At 39.4% G+C, this 22188-nt stretch overlaps 2 protein-coding genes across 13 annotated transcripts in view; one reads left to right on the top strand and one right to left on the bottom strand.

Annotated features, from left to right (window-relative positions):
* The window catches only part of REV1 (REV1 DNA directed polymerase), an 81906-nt gene extending 81152 nt beyond the window's left edge, over nt 1-754 (top strand). For all 11 annotated transcript variants that reach the window (XM_081254694.1, XM_081254691.1, XM_081254696.1 and 8 more), the window contains one exon: nt 249-754. In XM_081254694.1, coding sequence (XP_081110820.1) covers nt 249-360 — 112 coding nt within the window. In that variant the 3' untranslated portion in view covers nt 361-754. The remainder of the gene's footprint in view (nt 1-248) is intronic.
* Nucleotides 755-845: 91 nt separating this feature from the next.
* Nucleotides 846-22188, bottom strand: part of EIF5B (eukaryotic translation initiation factor 5B) — a 68971-nt gene continuing 47628 nt past the window's right edge. For both annotated transcript variants that reach the window (XM_081254699.1, XM_081254700.1), the window contains exons 11-24: nt 20245-20352; nt 19956-20066; nt 17470-17537; nt 16767-16908; nt 9365-9496; nt 8768-8950; nt 8471-8632; nt 7830-7961; nt 6634-6765; nt 6450-6526; nt 6168-6332; nt 4586-4724; nt 2714-2875; nt 846-2338 (exon numbers count right to left, since the gene is read on the bottom strand). In XM_081254699.1, the coding sequence (XP_081110825.1) occupies nt 2231-2338; nt 2714-2875; nt 4586-4724; nt 6168-6332; nt 6450-6526; nt 6634-6765; nt 7830-7961; nt 8471-8632; nt 8768-8950; nt 9365-9496; nt 16767-16908; nt 17470-17537; nt 19956-20066; nt 20245-20352 (1821 nt within the window). In that variant the 3' untranslated portion in view covers nt 846-2230. The remainder of the gene's footprint in view (nt 2339-2713; nt 2876-4585; nt 4725-6167; nt 6333-6449; nt 6527-6633; nt 6766-7829; nt 7962-8470; nt 8633-8767; nt 8951-9364; nt 9497-16766; nt 16909-17469; nt 17538-19955; nt 20067-20244; nt 20353-22188) is intronic.

Below are 22188 nucleotides of genomic sequence, written 5' to 3'. Positions count from 1 at the left end.
AAAAGGGAAGCCCTGTGTTCTGAATGCCAGAGAAAGAAGTGCCATGACATTGACTGGGGAGTGAAAAAGGCTCAAAACGAGATTGCTCCTCCTCTCAAGGTTTATATAGTTTAAACCACAGAAGTACATTTTTGAGTGTATTTACATACAGACGTTAAAACTCTTAAACCCTAAATATCAATATATATGTTAAACAGATTCTTGAAGGAATCAGTCTTTCCTGATCGCTTGTCTCTGCTCACCTGCAGGTTGATGCAGCAGTCGGTGGAGTCGGTTTGGAATATGGCATTTGACTTTATTCTAGACAATGTTCAGGTGGTTTTACAGCAAACTTACGGAAGCACATTAAAAGTTACGTGAACACTACCAGGGAGCCTGCTGCTCTCCGCTAGCTGTGCCATAAGTGCTTGTGAGGTATTTGCAAAGTGCATGATAGTAATGCTCTGAGTTTTATAATTTTCAGTTTCTTTTTAAGCCAAGTGTTTTTGTACATTTCTTTTCAATAAGTGCCAAATTTGTCAGTATTGCATGTAAATAACTGTTAATTCTTTTACTGTAGCATAGATTGTTTACAAAATGTTTGTTTATAAAGTTTTATGGATTTTTACAGTGAAGTGTTTACAGTTGTTTAATAAAGAACTGTATGTATATTTTGTACAGGCTCCTTTTTGTGAATCCTTTAGGAAGCAAATCCTGAACTATTATGGCCGGACCGTTACACGCTTCATGCTAAGCTCTGAAATGCCCGAGGGGGCCCAGACTGGTGTTCTACTTGTTCCAAGCAAGGGTAAAGAAAGCTTCCCAATAACTCTGATCACTCCTGACCCAAAGCATGAACACAGGAACACGTTAAGCAAATCTTCTTTACTTCTTCCAAGTGGAGGAATTTACATATTTTTGAATTAGAACACACACACACAATTCAAGATTAAGTTTTTCCTGGGAAAAATTATGTCCCCCAGATGGTTTAGAGGTTTTGTCTTTGCCTCTACTGGCCCTTGAGAAACTTCAATAATATAATGAAGAATGGTCCAGATTTTCAGATGTATATAAAAGTATTTTTCTATGCTGTATGTTATGCCATAACACTTTAAAAATATAGTTTATAATTCTAATGTTCCTCCAACACCCCACACTGACTTCATTCAACACTGTGCTATAAATAGGTAGTCAGATATTAGGGATCTGCCAGAAGAATTTCTCTGATGCTAATAGATCTCTTACCTCAGGGACCCACTTTCCACATTCTTCAGGAAAACCATAACAAACTAGCTACAATCAGATTACTAATATGAAGAAACCATTATGATGTCTCTATACCAACTTACTGTTTACACTAAGTCCAAACAGGTAATCAACACCCTATTGATTGTCTCATCAGAAAATGTATGCATGATGGAATCTGCTAGGACAAAATAGACCAAGATTGATGTATAAGAATTCCTAATGTTAACATGTGCTAGTACACAAGGTATGATAGTTAATAAAATAGTTCGAGAGAATGAGCTGCACGGGGATGGAGACTCAGAAGAGCAGCTACGCTGACATAAAGCCTAGCAGAGCTCGCGGGTCAACGTCTGGGTTCTTTATTGGAGTTCAGAACTGTGCTGATTACAGTGGACTCTCGTGACCACACAAGCAGTAATAGCAGCCAGTTTTGCTTTACACCATGGTTTCACACAAAGCAGATAAATATCAGAATGCCTAATTTTCTATTTTTAAAAATCCCTAAGGGCAGATGGCAGAAGAACGCATGGGGGAAAGAAGAAAAACCCACCACGGTGGGAAGGATATGCATAAATAAGTATTCTTACCTCAAAAAAGTCCCAAGAATCAGAAAATCTGCAGAAGCTTGGTTAATCAAATACTGCAGTACTGATTTAATCAGTACTGATTTAATCAGTATAAAATTGAAAGAGCTTTAGATCTGTAATAAAAATCCAATAATTTGGGGAAGGGCAACCTTTAAAACAGCAGCCAGTAGAGGAGGACAGGGAAAGGCGTGGACGGGCGAGCAGGCACGCCGGAGCTGTGGGGACGTGTAATCGACCACTGTCAAACCAGTGTAAGTTTCTTGGTTTCTCATGGAAAACATCTTATACACCTATTTTTTTCCTTCTATGCTTAGTTCAGCGGTTGTCAGATAGGTCATTCCATTTCTTGCCTTGCTTTCCTTGGCAGTAGCACAGCGTCATTTTGCATCTCCTCCAGTTCCTGGCCCGTGTGGAAACTAGATGATCTCAAACACTTTCTTCAGCTCCACAATGAGCTGCCAGTCGCTCCTCTGCATCTCGTCCCTGAACCAGTCTTTGAGGGCGTCGATGGACTGCCTGCTGATCTGTAAGGCCCGAGGCACACAGTGAACAGAACAGTGTGACAAACAAGTGCCAAAGAAGAGCATGTGGCCCCAGAGCTTGTTACCAGATCCTGCTCATCACAAATGGAAAGGTCAGGCAGAAACTGCCAAAGCAGAGCCTGCCTGCCTGCATTTTCTGGGAGCAGAATGCCAGCACCACATCTGTCTGCTGGGGATCTGACCTAGAAGTCCTAGCGGGCACTCTGTCAGGAGGCCAGGCTACAGGCCAAGCCCTAACGAAGAATCCAGTCCCATCAGATTCTAAATGTAAGCCCTCAGCTCCTGAGTAAAGGCCATCAGAAGAGCTGACGGCCCCCTTTCTTAAAAGGGGCCACTTTTGCTGAGTGAGACACTTACCTTACTGACGATAATATCTGTAGCTTCAAAATGTCTTCCGTACATTTTGGGAGATTCACCAGGGATGGGTTCTATTTTGACACAAACTTCCTGTCCTTTTTTTGCAACATCCACTTGTTTATGGTTTATTTCAATACTTGTTACTATTCCAATGTCAACAAACTGTAAAGTAAGAACAGAAACCACGATGTGGGCAGAGGAATCGTGGCAGTCACAGGTGCCTGGACTGGACAATGGACGTTAACGAGCGAACGAGCCAGCTGCAAAGCCTGGGCCCTGGGCCCCTCTATCACCTCGGTCTCTGGGTCTCTCCGCAGTGTGATTTTTCTCACTGGAGAACTGGGGGTGACACCACTGCACCCCGTCTGCCTTCACAAGATGGCTGTGAGGACAAAAGGAGGTCGCTCGTGTGCTCTGTCCATCCGACGTGTTTCCACCCTGCCCTTCCACGTGACAGCTGCCAGAGTAAGAGAGACCAGCAGGCACAGAAGTTCTGAGTCAGAAATGAGCTTGGGATGATGGGGATGCAGGCAGAGAGGCAGGGACCCGTTGTGTGGGCCCTGGCGGCCGTGCTGAGAACTCTGCTGCTCATTCTGAGGATGCGACTTGGGAGCGACCTGACCTCAGTCACCGTCTGGGGAAGGCAACAACGACAACATCCCACTCTGCTGCCTGTCTTGTGAAGAGATACAGGGCAGTGACAGTAAAAACAGGTAAGCTGGTTTGGCCGAAGCCACACAGGAGATCACGGCTGCCAGTGTCCTAGCTTAGCCACTGGCAGAGAAGCATGACTCCTAGAAGCAGTGAGTCACAGCACTTGGGGGACGCCAGGTGCTGTCTCCCACTAAAGGAACCCAAGTCTGGGGCAGGCCAAGTCCTAGATGAGCCTGGAGCACCTTACTGCACCACAAAGGAAGAAGGGGCCCCCAGTGCTATGCGCAAGGACACAAGGCAGCTTGCACGGGCTCCCAGTGACCAAACGCTGGATAACTGGGGCGTGTGTAAGATACCTAATGAAAAGGCCGGGGGGGGAGAAGGTTCTTCACAGAAGCGTGTGGGGAGGGGGATCACAACACTGCCACCATCCATGTCATTACTCAGGCGAGGACTGTCAATGTGGTTAGAGCCGCTGGGAAGCTCACAGGGACCCTCGGTGCCCCAGGTGACGGAGTCAGTACCGCGGGCGACGATCTGCCTCTGATGGCGGTGCTGAGCTGACAGCACCGTCTCTGATCACCCGGGTCTGCACGTGACAGTGACGACCCGCGTGGCAACGCAGAGGCTCGCAGGAGCACCTGTGTCCCCATCATTCTAACTTGCATCTAGTCACAGGGGAGCAACCAGACAAATCCAAGCTGAGAAATCATCTGTGGAGCTGCTCCCCTGGGCTCTTCTTTAAGAAGAATGGCAGACTGTTCGTAATCGAGACCAAAACACTGATAAGCAGGTGCAGTGCGCCTTGAAGGAGCCCTGGGCCAGGTCAGCAGCAGCTTACTAAGACGTTTGGGGCAACTGGTAAAAAGTGAACGTGAACTGTGAATTACAGGATTTTACTGAATTAATGTTATTTTCTCTTAGCTATGATGCTAATCTAGAGCAAAGACATGAGTGTCCATTATACTATGTTTTAAGCTTTCCCCCAGACTCAAAACATCAAAAACGTTTGAAGGCAATAATTCTGCAACTTTCATTACCTAAAGCACTGACACCGGGTGCTTGAGAATCAACACTGATTAAGGAACACCGATACTGAGTTTGTATAAATTACAGGAGGTGACAAGCTCTGCTTGATTTCAGTTTTTTATCACTCTTGGACTCCCAGAACTGCTTTAAGAGATGACACACTTTCTAGAAAGTACAACCAGAACTTACATTTTTGCTAGGCACGCACATGGGTGTCCCCTGCTTCACCTGGCCCGCTTCCACAGTCACGCCCATCACTATCGGATCTCGAGAATTGAAAATAAACTGAGGCAGAATTTTTATCTTGCAGGGAAATACTGCTATGTGTCTAAAAGGAAAAAAGAAAACCCAAGAATTTTTAAGCTTACAAAATCATTTCGAAGCATAAAAAAGCAAATGCAGGTGAATATGAGGCTTCTTCTCCCCTCAGCTGAGAGCAGCAGGAAGGCCGCACATCGGCGCTCAGGGGTCCCTAGGGTGCTGCACCCTCTCTTCATCCTCTTCCCTCCCCTCAAAGCAGCTGCATCACAGGAGCACGTTGGGCCCTGACCAAAGGCTGAGCCCCGCCCCTGAAGATGGAGCTTGGGTGCCTCGGTGGAATCCACCGTCAGGTGTGTCCTGGGGCCCGTGTGAGGCCTATTCTGAGGACCGACACAGGCATCAAACCACATCCTCCTTTTCTCTACCGCGTTCCCAAATCAGTTGATCAAAAAGGACACTATTTCTCTGCTTATCGCATATGCTTAGAATGCTTAAATGCTCTGTAGCATTTTCTTAATCAAACTTCAGTCTTTCCCCTTCAGGTTTCAGGATCTAAAGTGAGCACACCTCAATCTAAATCCCAGTATTTACCAGACAGTCTACTTTTAAAATGTACCTCAGACTGAGCCGTCCCTCCCTCTGGTCACGCTGGTCTGAGCCTCCACCATGTCCTGCCTGGACTACGGGGGCCTCCTGACAGGCTCTAACCAGCAGCCCCCTAAACCCCGCCCGTGGCCTACAGGGTCCTACGGGATATGGGTGCTGCCAACTTCTCTACCGCACCTCCTGCCACCCTCCCCGAGGGTCACTGTGGCTGCCTCCACCTCTGAACGCGGCCCTGCTGGCCGGTGTTGTCCTTCCACCTGACACCTCCCGGGTGTCTGGGCGGGTGTCTGGGCGGCTCGCTTCACTCTCCCCAGCTGAGCTGCCTCCCGCCACACTATTATCCACACCTCTCCTCGCCTTATCTAGGCCCTTCCCTGCTTCATCCTGCGCTTATCCCAACTTCTCATGTGTTCTTCGCTTGTCTTCCCCTGAGCTCCGAGAGGCAGGGACCTGGTCAGGTCCATTGACAAGGGCTCCCCAGCACCACGGGCTCTGTCAGGTTTGCTCAAGGAATGACAACTGCCAAGGAATGCCTCGCCTCCTTTCGTTTTCTAATTTTCCACTCATGGTGTTACCTCCATTCCATGCAACCCCAGATGAGGAACTCCAGCAAGATAAAGTCCCCAGATGTAGCAGCTACTCACCCATTAACACAACCTAGGTCTGCCAAGTTGAAAATTAAAAACTAAGCAGAAATGTTACAGAGAGGATTGGTTCACACACTGCTAGAGTGTCTCAGGTGGGCCAAATCTGTGGCGTATAACACACCACCTGAGGATGCAGCCTCCGGGAGACAAGCCAGTGCCACGCTCCTGTTGTCTACACACCTGGCTGGTATTTGGTAATCCTCAAATAATCAACTTTATTACCAAAGATCCAAAGTAGGTAAAAATCACCAACTTACTTAAATTCTTCTTGTTTCTGTTTCTTGTAGTCTTGTCTATATTTCGTAAAGGCATCAAATAAATGATAAATAATTTCTGCACTAAAAATTCTAACTCCTAAACTGTCAGCCATTTCTTGCGCATCCCGTTCAATTCTCACATCAAAGGCCAAAATTACTGCATACCTAAAAGGTTAAAACACATCAAAGATCATTCAATGAAACACAGACCATGTCATAACAGTTCCACTAAAATAAAATAGGCAACATAAAAGCCTTTACAGCAGAAGAGAAATTACTTACTGAGGATCATGTTCCAACATCACTGAAGCCTTCATAACATCTTTTTTATGGACTGGACCAATGTTAATTCCTGCATACTGTAAAAAGGGAGTTTCCTAGTTTAACTGCCTGTGTTGGGTAACAGGAACAGCACCATAAACAATGCCTACCACTGACTCTCGTGGAGTTGGGTACCATTACTTACGGGCACTTCTGATGTTTTCAGAAATTCAAGTAGAGCTTCCAAAGATCCCAGTGTAGATGCCTGGACATAGACTCCTTTCTCTTCTAATTTGATAGCATTTAGTGTCTGCTTTAACTCATGGATCAGTTCATCCTTGAAAAGAAATTACATTTGACAACGTTATAAATACATCTCTATCTCAGCAGCCTAGAATTAAACTTTCTGTTTTTGATTAGGTGTTCATATGAAAATACGAAACCAAGGCTTAGGACGGGCAAGGCATGGCAGAACCTGTACGGGAAAGGAAGGAGAGATTTGGGGGCCATAACTGAGCTGTATCCCACTTCACCTCTGTCTATGTTAGGTTTACTAATGTCGAAATATGTTTAACCTCTGCACCACTTGGCAGAGTAGATGGGTGAATGAAATGACATGATAAATAAGAATCTTCTAAATTTAAACAGTACTACGTGAATGTAATATGTTACAGTAGCCCAAAGGTATTTAATGATGAAATACCCTAATCTCAGCAGCCCTTTACTCCATCATCACTCCTTTGAAGGTGAAGAGATTTTGACCAGAAATGAGTAAAACAACCATGTCGATGCCATTAAAGATGCCCAAGTCCACCCATACTCAAGCCTGGCCAGAGGGATGCCTGCCCTGTTCTCATAGGCCCTAAGGGGGCCGATTCCCTGGTGACAGTGACTGGGTGCTGCCTAAAGAATAATGGTCCCAGCACAGGAGAAGAGCCATGTGCTGGGAACAGTGGTATCTTCTCTTTGGCAAGAGAATAAATAACTATGTCTCAATGTTTGCTTTTGTGAAACTCCGCTGGGCTCACCTGTGCCATCTGTTCCTGAAAATAGGCAGACAGGCTTTAAAATGACTCCTAAAACCTGGTAATAGATTTTTTTAGTTCCATCTATACAGCTGAGTATCTTAAAAAAAAAAAAGGAATAAACTTCTTCTAGCTTCTGGTTCATTTTTTATTTAAATAAAATGTTCTAACTTGAATATATATAAATTATTATTTATGCCAATTCATGATTATACAAACTGAAGTAATTTACAAGCATCAACTGTTTGTTAGGAGACCACCAGATAAGTCTCCACAAAGACAAAGATGCCCATTTTATTCATCATTTTTAGTGTGTGCTCTACTGACACAAGGTACAACTCAAAACAGCTTTGGAGGAAAAAATGAAATAACTTACTTTAAGAACTGGGATTTCATCTTCTTTATAAGCCACGAGGAGGGGTAAACCAGCCAATGTTTTTTCCAGGTCTTTTCCAAGAATCTTTACCCCCTGAGCTGCTTCTACTTCTTTATGCTTTTCATATTGGTTCTACAGAGATCAAAACATTTGTTATCACATTTATTTGAAAAGTGGTTAGTGGTAGAAGACGATGTAAGACGATACTGTCATGACCTTGGGACAGGGAAAGATTTCTTTAAACTAGATACAAAAAGCAATAAGTGCAAATGAAAGACTGATAAATTCAACATTAAGGTTAAATAATTCTGTTTCTCAAGCTACTACAGAATGAGTAAAAAGACAAGTCACAGAACAGAAGGTGCATACAAACCAGTAACATACTAGTAACTAGCTACCAGTGTAGAACGAAAACAATGTGCTTTTGATTTTTATGAGAAGCTTAGTTGGTAAACAAGGACTTTCACACATCTCTACTCTGATGGATGGTCCCTCCTGTATGAAGACACCTAAAATAAAACCAGTGAAGGGTGTGTGTTGTGTATTAAGCCAGGTGGCTCTTGAAGTGAGGAAACCACCTCAGTAGAATTTTTAAACACTGTGCAAGTCCACACGTACCAACGCTTACCACCCTGACTTACCTTTACTCTTAACTCCTTCATAGGAGGAGGTAATAGGAGGCCTCGAATCTGAGTGACAATGGGCCCTTCTACTCCGGGAACAATAATTGTATCTCCTTCCTTCAAACGCCCGTTGATCAATATTACATCTATAGTGGTGCCCATTCCTGGGAGAGCCTTAACCTAAGAGACATTGCAAAGGGAGTGAAATATAGGCTACAATGCACCATGTTGAGATTAAATCTAAATTAGTAAACATCCCCACCCAAGAACCCTGTTTGGGGGTGGGGGGGAATAAACTGAAAAGCTGACCAGTACCTCCATCACCTGTGCTCTCAGCTCTTCACAGTGTGCAAGTCTCTTACTCAACATGGTCTGAGTTAACTCGACAAGAAGGTAGATCAGACTTGCCATGCCATCACCAGTATGTGCAGAGGTAGGTACCAAGGACACAAAAGTGCGGGGATCTTTATTCTCATAAAACAAAGCTGCGTTCAACCCCTAGAGACAAAAAGCAAAGTTATCCCCACAGGCCGAGTGGTGGAAGGAGGTCTCCAGAACAGAAATGACTTAACTAGAAGCTGGATGAATAACGGCTCTTCATTCTGAAAATTCCTCAAAAACACTTAGATCATGTATATCCTGGAGGTATTAACCATACTGCAGAAAAGTAGTTTCTTTCCAAGTCAATTTGGTTTTTAAAAGTTAAACATTCAGACTACAAAGAGAGGTCTTGAAATAAAGATTTTAAAAGGAAAAGGGAGAAGGGAAAAGAATGAAAATGCTAATTGCCATTAATAGGGGAACAGAACCAGTATTAATGAAAATAGTGACTTAATTATAAAGACAATGTAAAAGAAGAAAAAATATTCTACGATATATAGTCTCTTCGTAAAGAAGGGAAAGCTTTCTTACCTGCTGTGCAAATTCCACAATAATAGCCTTTGCTCGCTCCTCAAATTCATCTTTTGTATTCTTTTTCTGCTTCTTTAAAGTAGCAGCCACATCACAGTCGGGGCTCTTTTTCCAATCATACAACCTATCAATCTGGAAAAGTATTTTTCATAAGAAACATCTCTAAAGCATTCACAACACTCAGGAAGTTAATTAAGGTTAATTTTAAAGCTACAGAAAATTCCAAATGTATATCACACATATCTGGAAGAGTGTGTATTACTTTCATTGTACCAAAAGCCCCTCACAGTCTGCTTAACTGCATCCTCTCTTAAATTTGAAGTGCCACACTGCCTACCAGCCTCCAACCAGTTCATGAGAGGCTGCCATTTCTTGCAAAAGATGAAAAACTAGAATTATCCTAGGAACATTAACATATGTTGGAATTCCAAAATGGTTATGTTAAGTAGTATGCAGGAAAAGGGATTAATTACAGCCAAGTACCATCACCAGGAAAATGACATGAAAAATATAGAAAATAATCTATTTTCCTTCACTTTTCAAAAGATGATAAATGGGTATAAAGAAGATTATTTAAGAGTAAAAACAAACAAAAAGGCATAATATATTATTGGCTCAGTCTAGGGTGATAAAAAAGTAGACCAATCTGAATGCTATCAAAAAGGAAAATCAGTAAGTAGAAATAGACCCAGAAATGACAATGATGATATATAATTAGCATACAAGGGCCTTAAAATAGTTATTATAAATATACTCAATGACTTTAAAGGAAAAACATGTAACTTGTAGAGCTAAAAAAAATATATATATATGTATATATAATATGAAATGAAAAAAAATAAATCACTGGATGAGCTGAAGCAAATTACATATTGCCAAAGATCAGCAACCTTGAAGATAAAGCAAATAAAAACTATCCCAACCAAAGCAGGTAGAGAAAAAAGGATGGAGAAAAGACAAAAACTTCAGTCACTATGAGACAATATTAAGAGAAGTAAAGTCCTAGAATTCTATCAAACAAACAAGGAAAGAGTAAGAAAAGAGAGCAGAAAAATAACTGCACAAGTAATGACCAAGAACTTTCTAAGAAAGTCAAACTCAAGTGGGATAAATATAAAGAAAACTATTATATAATCTCACTGACAAAACTCTTAAAGAAAAAGTCTTTTTAAAAGCAATCAAAAAATCCCACATTACATACTGGGGAACAAAGAATGAGTTAGAGATAAAAGCCAGAAAATGAAGATGATGAAGGAAAAAAATATTTTTTAAACCTAGAATTCTATATCAAGTAAAACTATTCAGAAAATATTTCTACCTAAATGATAAATAAAAACACAGTATGTCTAAGCAGTGCTTTTAAGCATACCTTTATAAATGCTTGTATTAGAAAAGAAAAAAATATATGAAATCAATCATCTAAGCTTCCTTCTTAAGAAACTGGAAAAAGAACAATGAAGACAAATGTAAGCAGAAAGAAATGACAGAAATTAACCCTGAAATCAATGAAATACAAAACAAACAAGAGAATATCAATAAAACCAAAAGCTGGTTGTTTGAAAGACACAGATTTCTATACTGACAAAAGTAAAAAACCTAAATAACCTAAACTTAAATTCCATGCTGATGGTGCTTTACTAGTGAATCCTATCAAACATTTAAAGAATAATATCATTTCTACACAAACCCTTTCAGAAAAGAGAGGAGGAAATACTTCTCAACTCATCTTAGGAGGCCATTACTCTGATAGCAAAACCAGATAAAAGATATTAAAAGAAATCTACATACCAAAATCACTCATGAAAATCTTCCCCCTGAAAATTAGCAAATCAAATCCAGCAATATATGAGAAATATATCATGACCAAGTGGGATTTGTTCCAGTAACGCAAGGTTGGTTTAACATTTAAAAAATCAATAGTAAAGAACAAATGGTGCTGGAACAACTGGACGTCCACAGGCAAAACACTGAATAGAGACACAGACCTTACACCCTTCACAAAAAAATTAACTCAGAATCAATCACCTAAGTGTAAAACACCAAACTCTAAAACTCTTAGAAGATAACAGGAGAAAACCCGGATGACCTTGGCCACAGTGATGACTACTTAATTACAACACCAAAGGCATGATCCATGAAAGAACTGATGAGCTGGACTTAATTAAAATTAAAAACTTTTGCTCTGTGAAAGAGAGTCAAGAGAGTGACATTACAAAGCACAGACTAGAAGAAAATATTGGCAAAAAAACATCTGGATAAAGGAATGGTATGTAAAATCTACAAATAACTCAAAATTCAACAGTAAGTAAACTAAGAATCCAATTCGAAAATGGGCCAAAATGCTTAACAAAAACCACCTCACCAAAAAAGATATAAAGATGGCAAATACATACATGAAAAGATGTTTCACATCTTATGTCACCAGGAAGATACGAATTAAAACAAGATACCAGTACACACCTATCAGAATGGCCAAAATCCAAAGCACTTACAACAGCAAATGCTGGTGAGGATGTGGAGTGATGGGAACTCTCATTCACTGCTGGTGGAAATACAACATGGTACAGCCACTTTGGAAGACAGTTTGGCAGTTTCTTACAAAACTAAACACTTGGGCTTCCCTGGTGGCGCAGTGGTTGAGAGTCCGCCTGCCGATGCAGGGGACACGGGTTCGTGCCCCGGTTCGGGAAGATCCCACATGCTGTGGAGCAGCTGGGCCCGTGAGCCATGGCCGCTGAGCCTGGCGTCCGGAGCCTGTGCTCCACAAGGGGAGAGACCACAACAGTGAGAGGCCCACATACAGCCAAAAAAAAAAAAAAAAAAAAAAAAACTAAACACTCTTACCATACGGCCCAGCCATCATGCTCCTTGTTATTTACCCAGGAGTTGAGAACTTATGTGCACACAAAAACCTGCACACAAATGTCTACAGCAGCTTTATTCATAATTGTCAAGACTTGGAAACAACTAAGATGTCCTTCAGTGGATGAATGGATAAACAAACAGGTTCATCTAGACAATCAGATTATCATTCAGTGCTAAAAGAAATGAACGATCAAGCCACAAAAAGACACGGAAGAAACTTTAATCCATATTACTAAGTGGAAGAAGGTAATCTGAAAAGGCTACCTACATACTGTAGGATTCCAACTATATGACTACTCTGGAAAGGGCACAACTATGGAGACAGTAGAAAAATCAGTGGTTGCCAGCGGGTGGGGGGTGGGGGGTGAATGGGCAGGGCACAGAGGAGTTTTAGGGCAGTGAAGGGCTGTAGAACTCTATAATGGTGGACACATATCATGATACATTTGTCCAAACCCACAGGAGGCACCACACCAAGAGTAAAGTCTAAGGTAAACTACAGGCTTGGAGTGTGTCAGTATAGGTTCATCAGTTGTAGCAAATGTACCACTTGGGTGGGGTATATTGATAATGGGAAAAGCTATGTGTGTGGGGGGGCAGGGGGTAGATCAGAAATCTCCATACTTTCACCTTAATTTCTCTGTGAATTTAAAACTGCTCTAAAAATTGAAGGCATGTTTTTTAAATAGCAACAAACTTCTCACACCCTCAACAACATGGATGAAATCACAGAAGCATAATGTTAAATGTAAAAAGCCAGACACAAAAGAACATATTCTGTCAAATTTGATTTACATGAAGTTCAAGAAACAGGCAAAACTAACCCATGGGCACAAAATTTGGAACAGTGGTTGCTATGAGGGGCTAGGGATTGACTGCAATGGGGCATATTGGTACTTCTTGGGTGATGCAAAGTCTGATGTCTTAATTTGGGCTGTGTAACAAGGATGTATATACATTTATCAAAACTCAATTTCACACTTAAGTTCCGTGCATTTCACTATATATAAATTTTACCTCAATTTTAAAAATAAGGATATAGCAAATTTACAGAAAGAATAAAAATATTTATGTCACAGCTTTTCCACCTGGTAATAATAATTAACCTGTTTTGAACCCTTATTTTGATCAGATACTAGTCTTAAAACTTGACATGTTTTATCACCTCTAATTCTTACAAAAATCCAGTAATGCTCTGTTTTGCAGGCAAAAAGAGGCTAATTAAGGACCCTCTTTATACAGTTTGAAGTACCAAAGCCAGGATATGAACCCAAGACTCAAACCCTGGAAGCCAAGCTCTTAACCACCGTCCCACTCTGCTAACTCAGAGCTCCTAGGATGCAGTTTCTCTGGAGACAATAACGAAACTAGAAAGAGCAAGTGACTAAGGTAGTGCCTGCAAAGGAAGAGCAGACTGAGATCCTGTTAGACTGTCATCTTCACTAGAAACGTTCTAGGAAAGAAGAGCAAATGGAGATTTCCAAGATACAACGAAGACCGCAATCTTAGGGTCACCGTGCTTGCTTAATCCAGATTTGCCCACCACTGGCAAATCCACGCTCAAGTCAGAGGTCAAAAGCATAGGCTTGTAGAAAACTCCTAAGGGAGGACATGTCTGCGTTTGAACAAAGTAACTATAACTTTAGAAAATAAATGAAGATTCGAAAATGACCTTCATAAATTAGAGAAACTGGATTAAACACAAACAGTTAAACTCCTAGAAGAAAACAAAATTAACAAAATGAAGTGGAAGGAAATGGTCTACTAGGTGTGTACATTGTATAATAAAAGACTCAGAAACTTATAAGCTCAAACTGAATTAGAGCAACCCATGAAATCTTCTCTCTCCAAAGTTAATACAATAGTTGGAAGTAATATATGCCAAGTGCCCATTACCTACTAGGCACTCAGTAAATTCTTGTTATTGCTATTTAACAGGATTCATGACTTAGAAAGGAGAGAAAACAACCCGATCTCTGCAACTGGTACAGATCAGAGCTTAATGAAAATTGTCATCTCTCCTTTAAAAAAAAGTGACAAACTTAGGAAGGGTTCAGTTTACAAAGGTCTTCTAGTGAAGCTGTGGCTGTGAAGAAGGCTTAGTGGTCAGTCTCCTCTAGATTTGTCCAAACCCATAGAGTATACAACACCAAGAGTGAACCCCAATGTAAACGATGAACTTTGGGTGATAATGATGCGTCCAAAGGAGGTTCATCAGTTGTAACAAATGCATCTCTTTGGTGGAGGATGCTGGGAACGGAGGGGGTTGTGCGTGTGTGAAGACAGGGGTATACCGGAAATCTCTGTACCTTCCCCTCAGTTTTGCTGTGAACCTTACAGTGCTCTAAAAACAATGAAGTCCTGATAACAAAAAGTAAAGCCCCTCACCCCCACAGCAACAGCAGTTCACGCTGTTACTGAATAAAGGAGAAAAGCCACATAAGCATATCAAGAGGTGCAGAATGAGCATCTGACAAAAATCAACAACCATTCCAGACTTAAAAGAAAAAACAATACTAAGCAACCTAGGAATAGAAGGGAAATTCCTCAGCTTAATAAAGTGCATTTACATCTGACATCATACTTAATGGTAAGTACGGAGAAGAAACAAGGGTGTCTGTCACCACTTTTATTCGACATTGTTCTAGAAGGTCTAGTTAGTGCAATAAGGAAGAAAATCATTGATAAATTGATAAATTGATAAAGGATACAGATAAGGGAAAAAGTGTAACAGTTTTTATTTGCAGATAACATAATCACATATACAGAAACTCCCACACGAGCTACAAAAGCTACTAGGCCTAATCAGTGAATTTAAAAGGTCACAAGATAATAAAACTGTAGCATATTGTCAAGAAAAAGTAAAGTAAATGTAGAGACAGACATCATGTTCACTGATTGGAAGACTCAATTTTGTTAAAATGTCCATTCTCCCAGAATTCATCTACAAATACAACCCCAATAAAAATCCCAGAAGGAAGAAACTAACAAGCTGATTCTAAACTTTATATGGAAACTCAAGGACCCTGAAATAACCAAAACAATTTTGAGAAATAAAAAGTTGAAGAACTTAACCACCACCTGCTTTCACGACGTTACTATGAAACTGCAATAATCAAGACAGGGTAGCAGTGGCATAAGAATGGACATATAGGTCAATGGAAGAGAAGAGAAATACTAAGAACAAACATGTACCTACATGGTCAATTAATTTTCAACAAAGACTGCAAAGTAATTCAATGGGGAAAAGAATAATGTTTTTACAAGGGGTTTTTGAAGTAGATATACATTTGGAAAAAAGTTAACCTTGACCCTACCTTACACCATGCACAAAACTAACTTAAAAACATCATAGATCTAAATGTTGAATATCTAGAAACACTGGAGAAATTTTTCATGAACTTGGGGTGGGAAAATATTACTTATATAGAACAGAAGTGACAAATTATAAAAAAAAAATAACTTCTCATAAATTGATTTTGCTAAAATTAGAAATTTCTGCTGCTCTTCCAAAAACCTCATTAAGAAAATGAAAAACTAAGTCCTTGACTATAAGAATATATCTGCAATACACATAACTGACAAGGGACTTCTACTGACAATATAAAGAACTCATAAAACTGAATTAAGACAACTAACAATCGAATAAAAATGAGCAAAGGATTTTGAATAGATACTTCAGAGAGACAGAGAGAGAGAGATGGAACAAGTACATGAAAAGATGTTTGATGCCATTAGTCATCATGGGAATGCAAATGAAACCAGTATACTTTGGCACTACACACTCATTAGAATGGCTACACGTAGGGTTAAGTGTTGGCAATAATGTGCAGAAACTGGAACTCTTCCAAATTGCGGGTTAAAAAATGTAAAATGGTACAATCTCTTTGGGAAAATGTGTCATTTTCTCATAAAGTTGAACATATACCTACCATATGACCCAGCAATTCTATTCCTAAATATTTACTAAAAGTAAAGGAAAATAAACGTCTACACAAAGACTTGGGTAAAAATGTTTATAGCTGCTTCACTAATAACCTAAAATTGTAATCAATCCAAGAATCCTTCAACAGGTAAATGGATCAAGTGTTAAGATGTATTAGCCAGATGATGAAATATTACTGAACAATAAAAAGGAACAACCTATGACCTATGCAACAACACGGATAAATCTATATTAACATGAGTAGTGAAAAATGTCAGACTCAAAAGATTATACACTGTATAATTCCATTAATATGAAATTATAAAACAGGCAAAACTAGTCTATGGCGGCAGAAAGAAGGCTGGTGTGTTTGGGGGTGCAGAAGGGGCACACTGACTGTAAAAGAACATGAGGGAACATTCTGGGAATATGGAGGTAAGTCTATATTCTGAATGATGGTGGTTAAATGTGCATATAATTTTGTCAACATACATCGAACTGTACACTTAGCATAAGTGCATTTTCTTACATGAAAGTTATACTACATTTTTTTAACCACAAAAAAATAAGAAGCATAAGTTCACAACTTAATTTTTCAGAAGCAGAGCTTACCTTATTGAGTGCAACAATGAAGGGACATTTTTTAGATTTCAAAAGGTTGATAGATTCAATTGTCTGGGGCTCCAAACCATGCATAATATCAACAACTAAAATGGCAATATCACAAAGAGAGCTTCCTCTGTTTCTCAAATTACTGTTGGAAAAGAAAAAGATGCATAAATAGAAATCTTGCAATTAATACTTTTATTTTAAAAACTTAAAATTTTAATTTCTTTGTAAAACCTAAACAAAAAAGAACAAAATGAAGTACATGCATTAAATTCAAGTGCCATTAGCCCTTAACTTGCCAAATGCTTATCTGACAGTGAATTGACATCAGTTGGAATGACTTAGTTCCAGAAGTTACTCCATTATTTCTGCCAATTTTACTGACCAAGTTTTTTGCGCTAAGGAACATGGCCAAGAGGTAACAGGACAAAATTCCACCTGTAATGGGTTTCATAGGAGATAGACCAGGTATGTATTAGGATTTGCTCTTTCAAAGTGGAAAAGACTTCTCTCTACAAAAAACAAGTATCCAAATAAAGTACTACTAAATCAGTGAGGCAGATGAGGATTGGCAGTTACAGGGACCACAGATCTCAAAACAGTACCCCAAGACTAGTGACTAGTTAGAACTCCTCACTCACTGAACTTTGAGACTTAATGGTTTCAAGCAGTTTGCCTGATGACAAAAGACACAAATCATTCTTACCTGAAAGACTCATGCCCCGGAGTGTCAATAATCAGCATGCCTGGAATCCGTACATTCTCTCTATCAAACTAGAAAAGGTGGGGGAAAGTGGAGAGCTTAACAAAGCCAAAATAATGAAAGCTTCTTTACAAAACAATTATTCTGCCACGAAAACTTCAACATCACTTCCTTTTCCAAATGAACTGTTTTAAAATAGTGTGTCAACCAGCAAAGCATAACAGTTAATATTTTCATTAATATCAAAAGGAATTTTTCAGAAAAAAAACTGAAATGAGAAAATATTCCCCTTGGTAAAGTTATATAACTATGATGTAGTCTAAATCTGAACAGATTATTAGTAAGTAACAAATGACAGAGTAGTCATCCGAGAGTGATTATTTATAAAAAGCTGACACAGAAGAAGAGGTTCTCCGTATTTGGAAAATGTATCTGGTCCAATTTTAAAGCAATTCTAAACTCTGAAAAATATCTCAAAGCATGTTTTAAAGAAAATTTACCACATCAACTTAAAATATTAAAGAATAAGTTCATACCCTGCTTTATTCAAATACTATCCTCAACACTTGATTTTCTGGACAAAAGCAAACAAATGAATGGAAACAACATTACAACAAGCCAGATATGCACGTCCTCCTTTAATCTCAAGAGTAGCACTGACCAACAAATCTCTCTCACACATACACACACAAAACTTTTTTCTTTGCTTATCTATACTTTTGTCAATCTTCAAATGATTTTCCAAAATCTTATCCAGTGAGCTAGGTCAAAATGATTCAAATGCAAAACATTTCAATTTTGCATTCTGGTGGTCTTAGATCAAAGTTCACCATAATTATTTCCACTTCGCTGCCTGGAATACAAACAATATAATTACAATTGCCATATAAAGGTTATCCTGAGAACTTTCATACAGCCCTAATAAAAATCATGCTTTTTAACTATGTGCTAAAATAACACCAGATTTAGAGTCTGGAAACTGGTGGAATAAGCTGTTATAAACTCCCCAGTGACTAGCACAGAGAAGTAACAGATAGAAACAACCAAAATAAAATTTAAATTACAAATTCAGAAAACTGTAATTCAAGAAAACTGTCCTAAAATAAAGATTTTAAACTACATACTGAAATGGAACACCATGTAACTGGAAAACTGACCCAGAACAACCAAAAGCACAATGCAGAAAGACTACATAACTTATACGAGGATGAAAACCAGCTTGTAATCAAACCTGCAATGCTTTATGTGAGAAGAAATTGGAGTAACAGTCAAGATACTTAAGGAAAGAAAATGTGAACCAAGGATTTTACATGTAGCCAACTAACTTTCCAGGATGAAGGCCACAAAGTAACTCTTAAATATTCAAAAAACTCAAGTAATATTATTCCCATTACTCCTTCTTCAGCAATCTACCAGAAAACAAGCTGCAAAAAATAATTTCAAACACACAAAACAAAAACTGACTGATAAGCTCACAGACCCTTTCTATACACAGAACTGAGACTAAATAAGGAATGAAGAGAGATACCAGCATGTAATAATGTGCTATGTGTTACATCAGACAGCACGATGTAACCAAACACAAATAAGACTGCTAGAACTGTATCAAAAAGACTCAGAAGCCAATCATTGGGCAAAGATGGAACTATCTCAGCACAATAATAACCGAAATGGATTAAAAACACGGTAAATAGGGACTTCCCTGGTTGGGCAGTGGTTAAGAATCTGCCTGCCAATGCAGGGGGCACAGGTTCAAGCCCTGGTCCAGGAAGATCCCACAAGCCATGGAGCAACTAAACCCGTGCACCACAACTACTGAGCCTGTGCTCTAGAGCCTGCGAGCCACAACTTCTGAGACTGTGCGCCACAACTACTGAAGCCCGCGCGCCTAGAGACTGTACTCCACCACAAGAGAAGCCACCGTAATGAGAAGCCCACGCACCACAACGAAGAGTAGCCCCTGCTCGCCGCAACTAGAGAAAGCCCATGAGTAGCAATGAAGACCCAACAGCCAAAAATTAAAAAAAAATAAAAAGGTAAGAAGAAACACAGTAAATATGTTGAAATCCATGAGTTTATAATAATATAATAGCAAACCAAACCAATCACTCTTTATTTTAAGAGCTGGTAAATAAAGGTGAAGGATCAGGCATTTATTCTGCCTTTCCTCCACATCCCATCACTTAATGACCAAATAGTAGATGAGGACTCTATAGAAGTAATCAGATAATGGGATTGGAATATCAACATTTAGAGATTACTTCACTTCATAATAGTGACTGCCTCTTGGAGCAAGAGGGAAGGAGGACTCCTACAACATTTAATGTTTTATGTCTTTAAAAAAGAGATCTGAAGGGCAAGATGGCGTATGTTAATTATGAATGGTGAGCATATGGGTCTGTTGTACTATTCTGTTCTTTCTGTGTTTGAAATAATTTATACCTTAATTTTTGTCAGAGATTAAAACACTTGAAATACAGTGTACTTACATTTTTAATCATCTTCGTTTGTTCATTAATAGCTTCAAGAGGAACATTGGTGGCACCAATTTGCTGTGTAATACCACCTGCCTCACCATCTTGTACATGCGTGTGACGGAGCTGGGATAAGATGGCAGATTCAGATTCAAATTTCAAAATGCAAGAAGAAGCAAAAGCAATAAGAAAACAGCAACTTGTAAACAGAACTGCCCATGTGTGCTATGGTTTCTATTAGCTTTTTATAAGGTATCATTCACTTGTTCAAAAAAGTTATGTATCAATGCACACATTTTCTTACTTTATCTAGAATTTTTGTCTTCCCTGTGTCCACATGTCCAAGTACACAAATAACAGGAGCTCTTAGCTTCTCTGTATTTACGTTTTTACTATGTTCAAGCCTCCGTTTCTAGGAATTAAAAAAAAACACAAAATTAAATACTATTTCAAACCCTCAGTACCGTCTTCCTTTAAATTATTTTGCCTTTGCAAGGGAATGCCACAACCTGCATACACGTTGTTTTGCTGCTTTAACTACATGTTAATGCATTTTACAATGTGAACTTTACAACCTTTGGACAAGGAGACACCTGTTTATAATAGATTTCTGAGCAGCACTGCTAATTATGAATAAGAATGGTGTAAAGTGTTGGCTCAAACTTTCTGAACACTTTTGTACATGGTTAATTTAATGGAATATAATGAATAGAAAAAGGAATTGATCATTTTGTCACTCTTACTATATAGTACAACCTCTAACTTACGTGGAGGTTTACATAAAAAGAGGTATACACTAGCATTCCAACACTTTCATTAGAACTTAAGAATTGTTAAAAATTTTAAAGCAATATATTTCAAAACTGTATCCAGTGTACAAATGCTATGTCTTTTCAGTTAGGACATGGTTACTGAAAGCTTCAGCCTAACACATCCAAATGACACTTCCTACCTTCCTAAGTAACCACTAAGCATGAGAAAGCCTGTCCTTGAACTACAATGTATTTACTGTATCATTTACTTCTAAATACTTCAGATTTCTGAGAACCAAACAAAACACAAGCTAGCAGTTCCTCTTTAAAATGACAGCCTTTGAAGTACAGTAAAGCTGGCATTCAAATGAAATAACACTTCCACAAAAAGTCTGAAGCAATGTCATTTACAGAACTATCACTGTTTTCCATCTAAAAAATCATTTTTCTAAGAACTCTTTCATTTCTACCACTAGACACTGATTCTTTCTATAGAAACTGTAATGAAAAGACATTTTGGAATGTCAAAAGTGAGACACAAGTATTTATTAGCGAAGAGTAGTACACAACAGCTTCACAACATGTACGACTCAAAAGCAAACAGGACCTTAGTTAGAACTTGATATGGCTGAAAACTGCCTTTCTCTCCCATACTTGATGAAACGCTGAAATTTTCTGGAGGGCAATATAGTATATATAGACCAGGACTCAGAAATTATACCTCTAAGTATCTGCTCTGAAGCAATGACAAGTATACAGAGATGCAGGTGTACAACAGTTTGCTCACTGGGGTATTTATAATAGCAAGAATCAGTAACCACTTAATCTTTAGTGGAGGATTTCTTAATGAGTGTTTCCAAAACCCCAGGGCTGATACCTATCTGGTTGCATAGAATCATATAGGTATCCTATCCACAATGGAGAGTCTTACTTAGGAAGTCTGTGGTGAATGTCAGAAAATTATAGTATATAGCAAGGTTTCAGAACCATGAAGTGTGTTATGGACTGAACTGTATCTCTTCCAAATTTATAAGCTGAAGTCCAAACCCCCAATGTGACTTATTTGGAGATAAGGCCTTTAAGGAGGTAATGGAAAGGTTAAATGAGGTCCTAAGGGTGGGGCCCTAATCCAATAGAGCTGGTGTCCTTATAAAAGAAAATCAAAAACCTTTCTCAGCACTTACAGGGGAAAGGCCATGTCAGGACTCAGTAATAAGGTAGTCACCTGCAAGTAAGGAAAAGAGTCCTCACCAGAAAACAGCCCTGCTAGCTCTTGAATCTTGAACTTCTATCCTCAAAAACTGTCAGAAAATAAATTTCTGTCATTTAAGCCTCCCAGTTTGCAGTATTTTTGCAGTATTTTGTTGTGGCAGCCCAAGCAGACGGATACAAAGTTAAATTAGGATGCTTCTATAAAATGGAATACAATATGGAGCTGTTAAAAGGTGTTGTGAGGCAGGACTTCTTAAATGACGGAATGAGGAGGCTCAGCAAGT

The sequence above is a fragment of the Mesoplodon bidens genome, assembly GCF_964165515.1.
Source record: "Mesoplodon bidens genome assembly, chromosome: 14".
NCBI classification, from domain to species: Eukaryota; Metazoa; Chordata; class Mammalia; order Artiodactyla; family Ziphiidae; genus Mesoplodon; species Mesoplodon bidens.
This window is presented reverse-complemented; position numbering and strand designations above follow the sequence as displayed.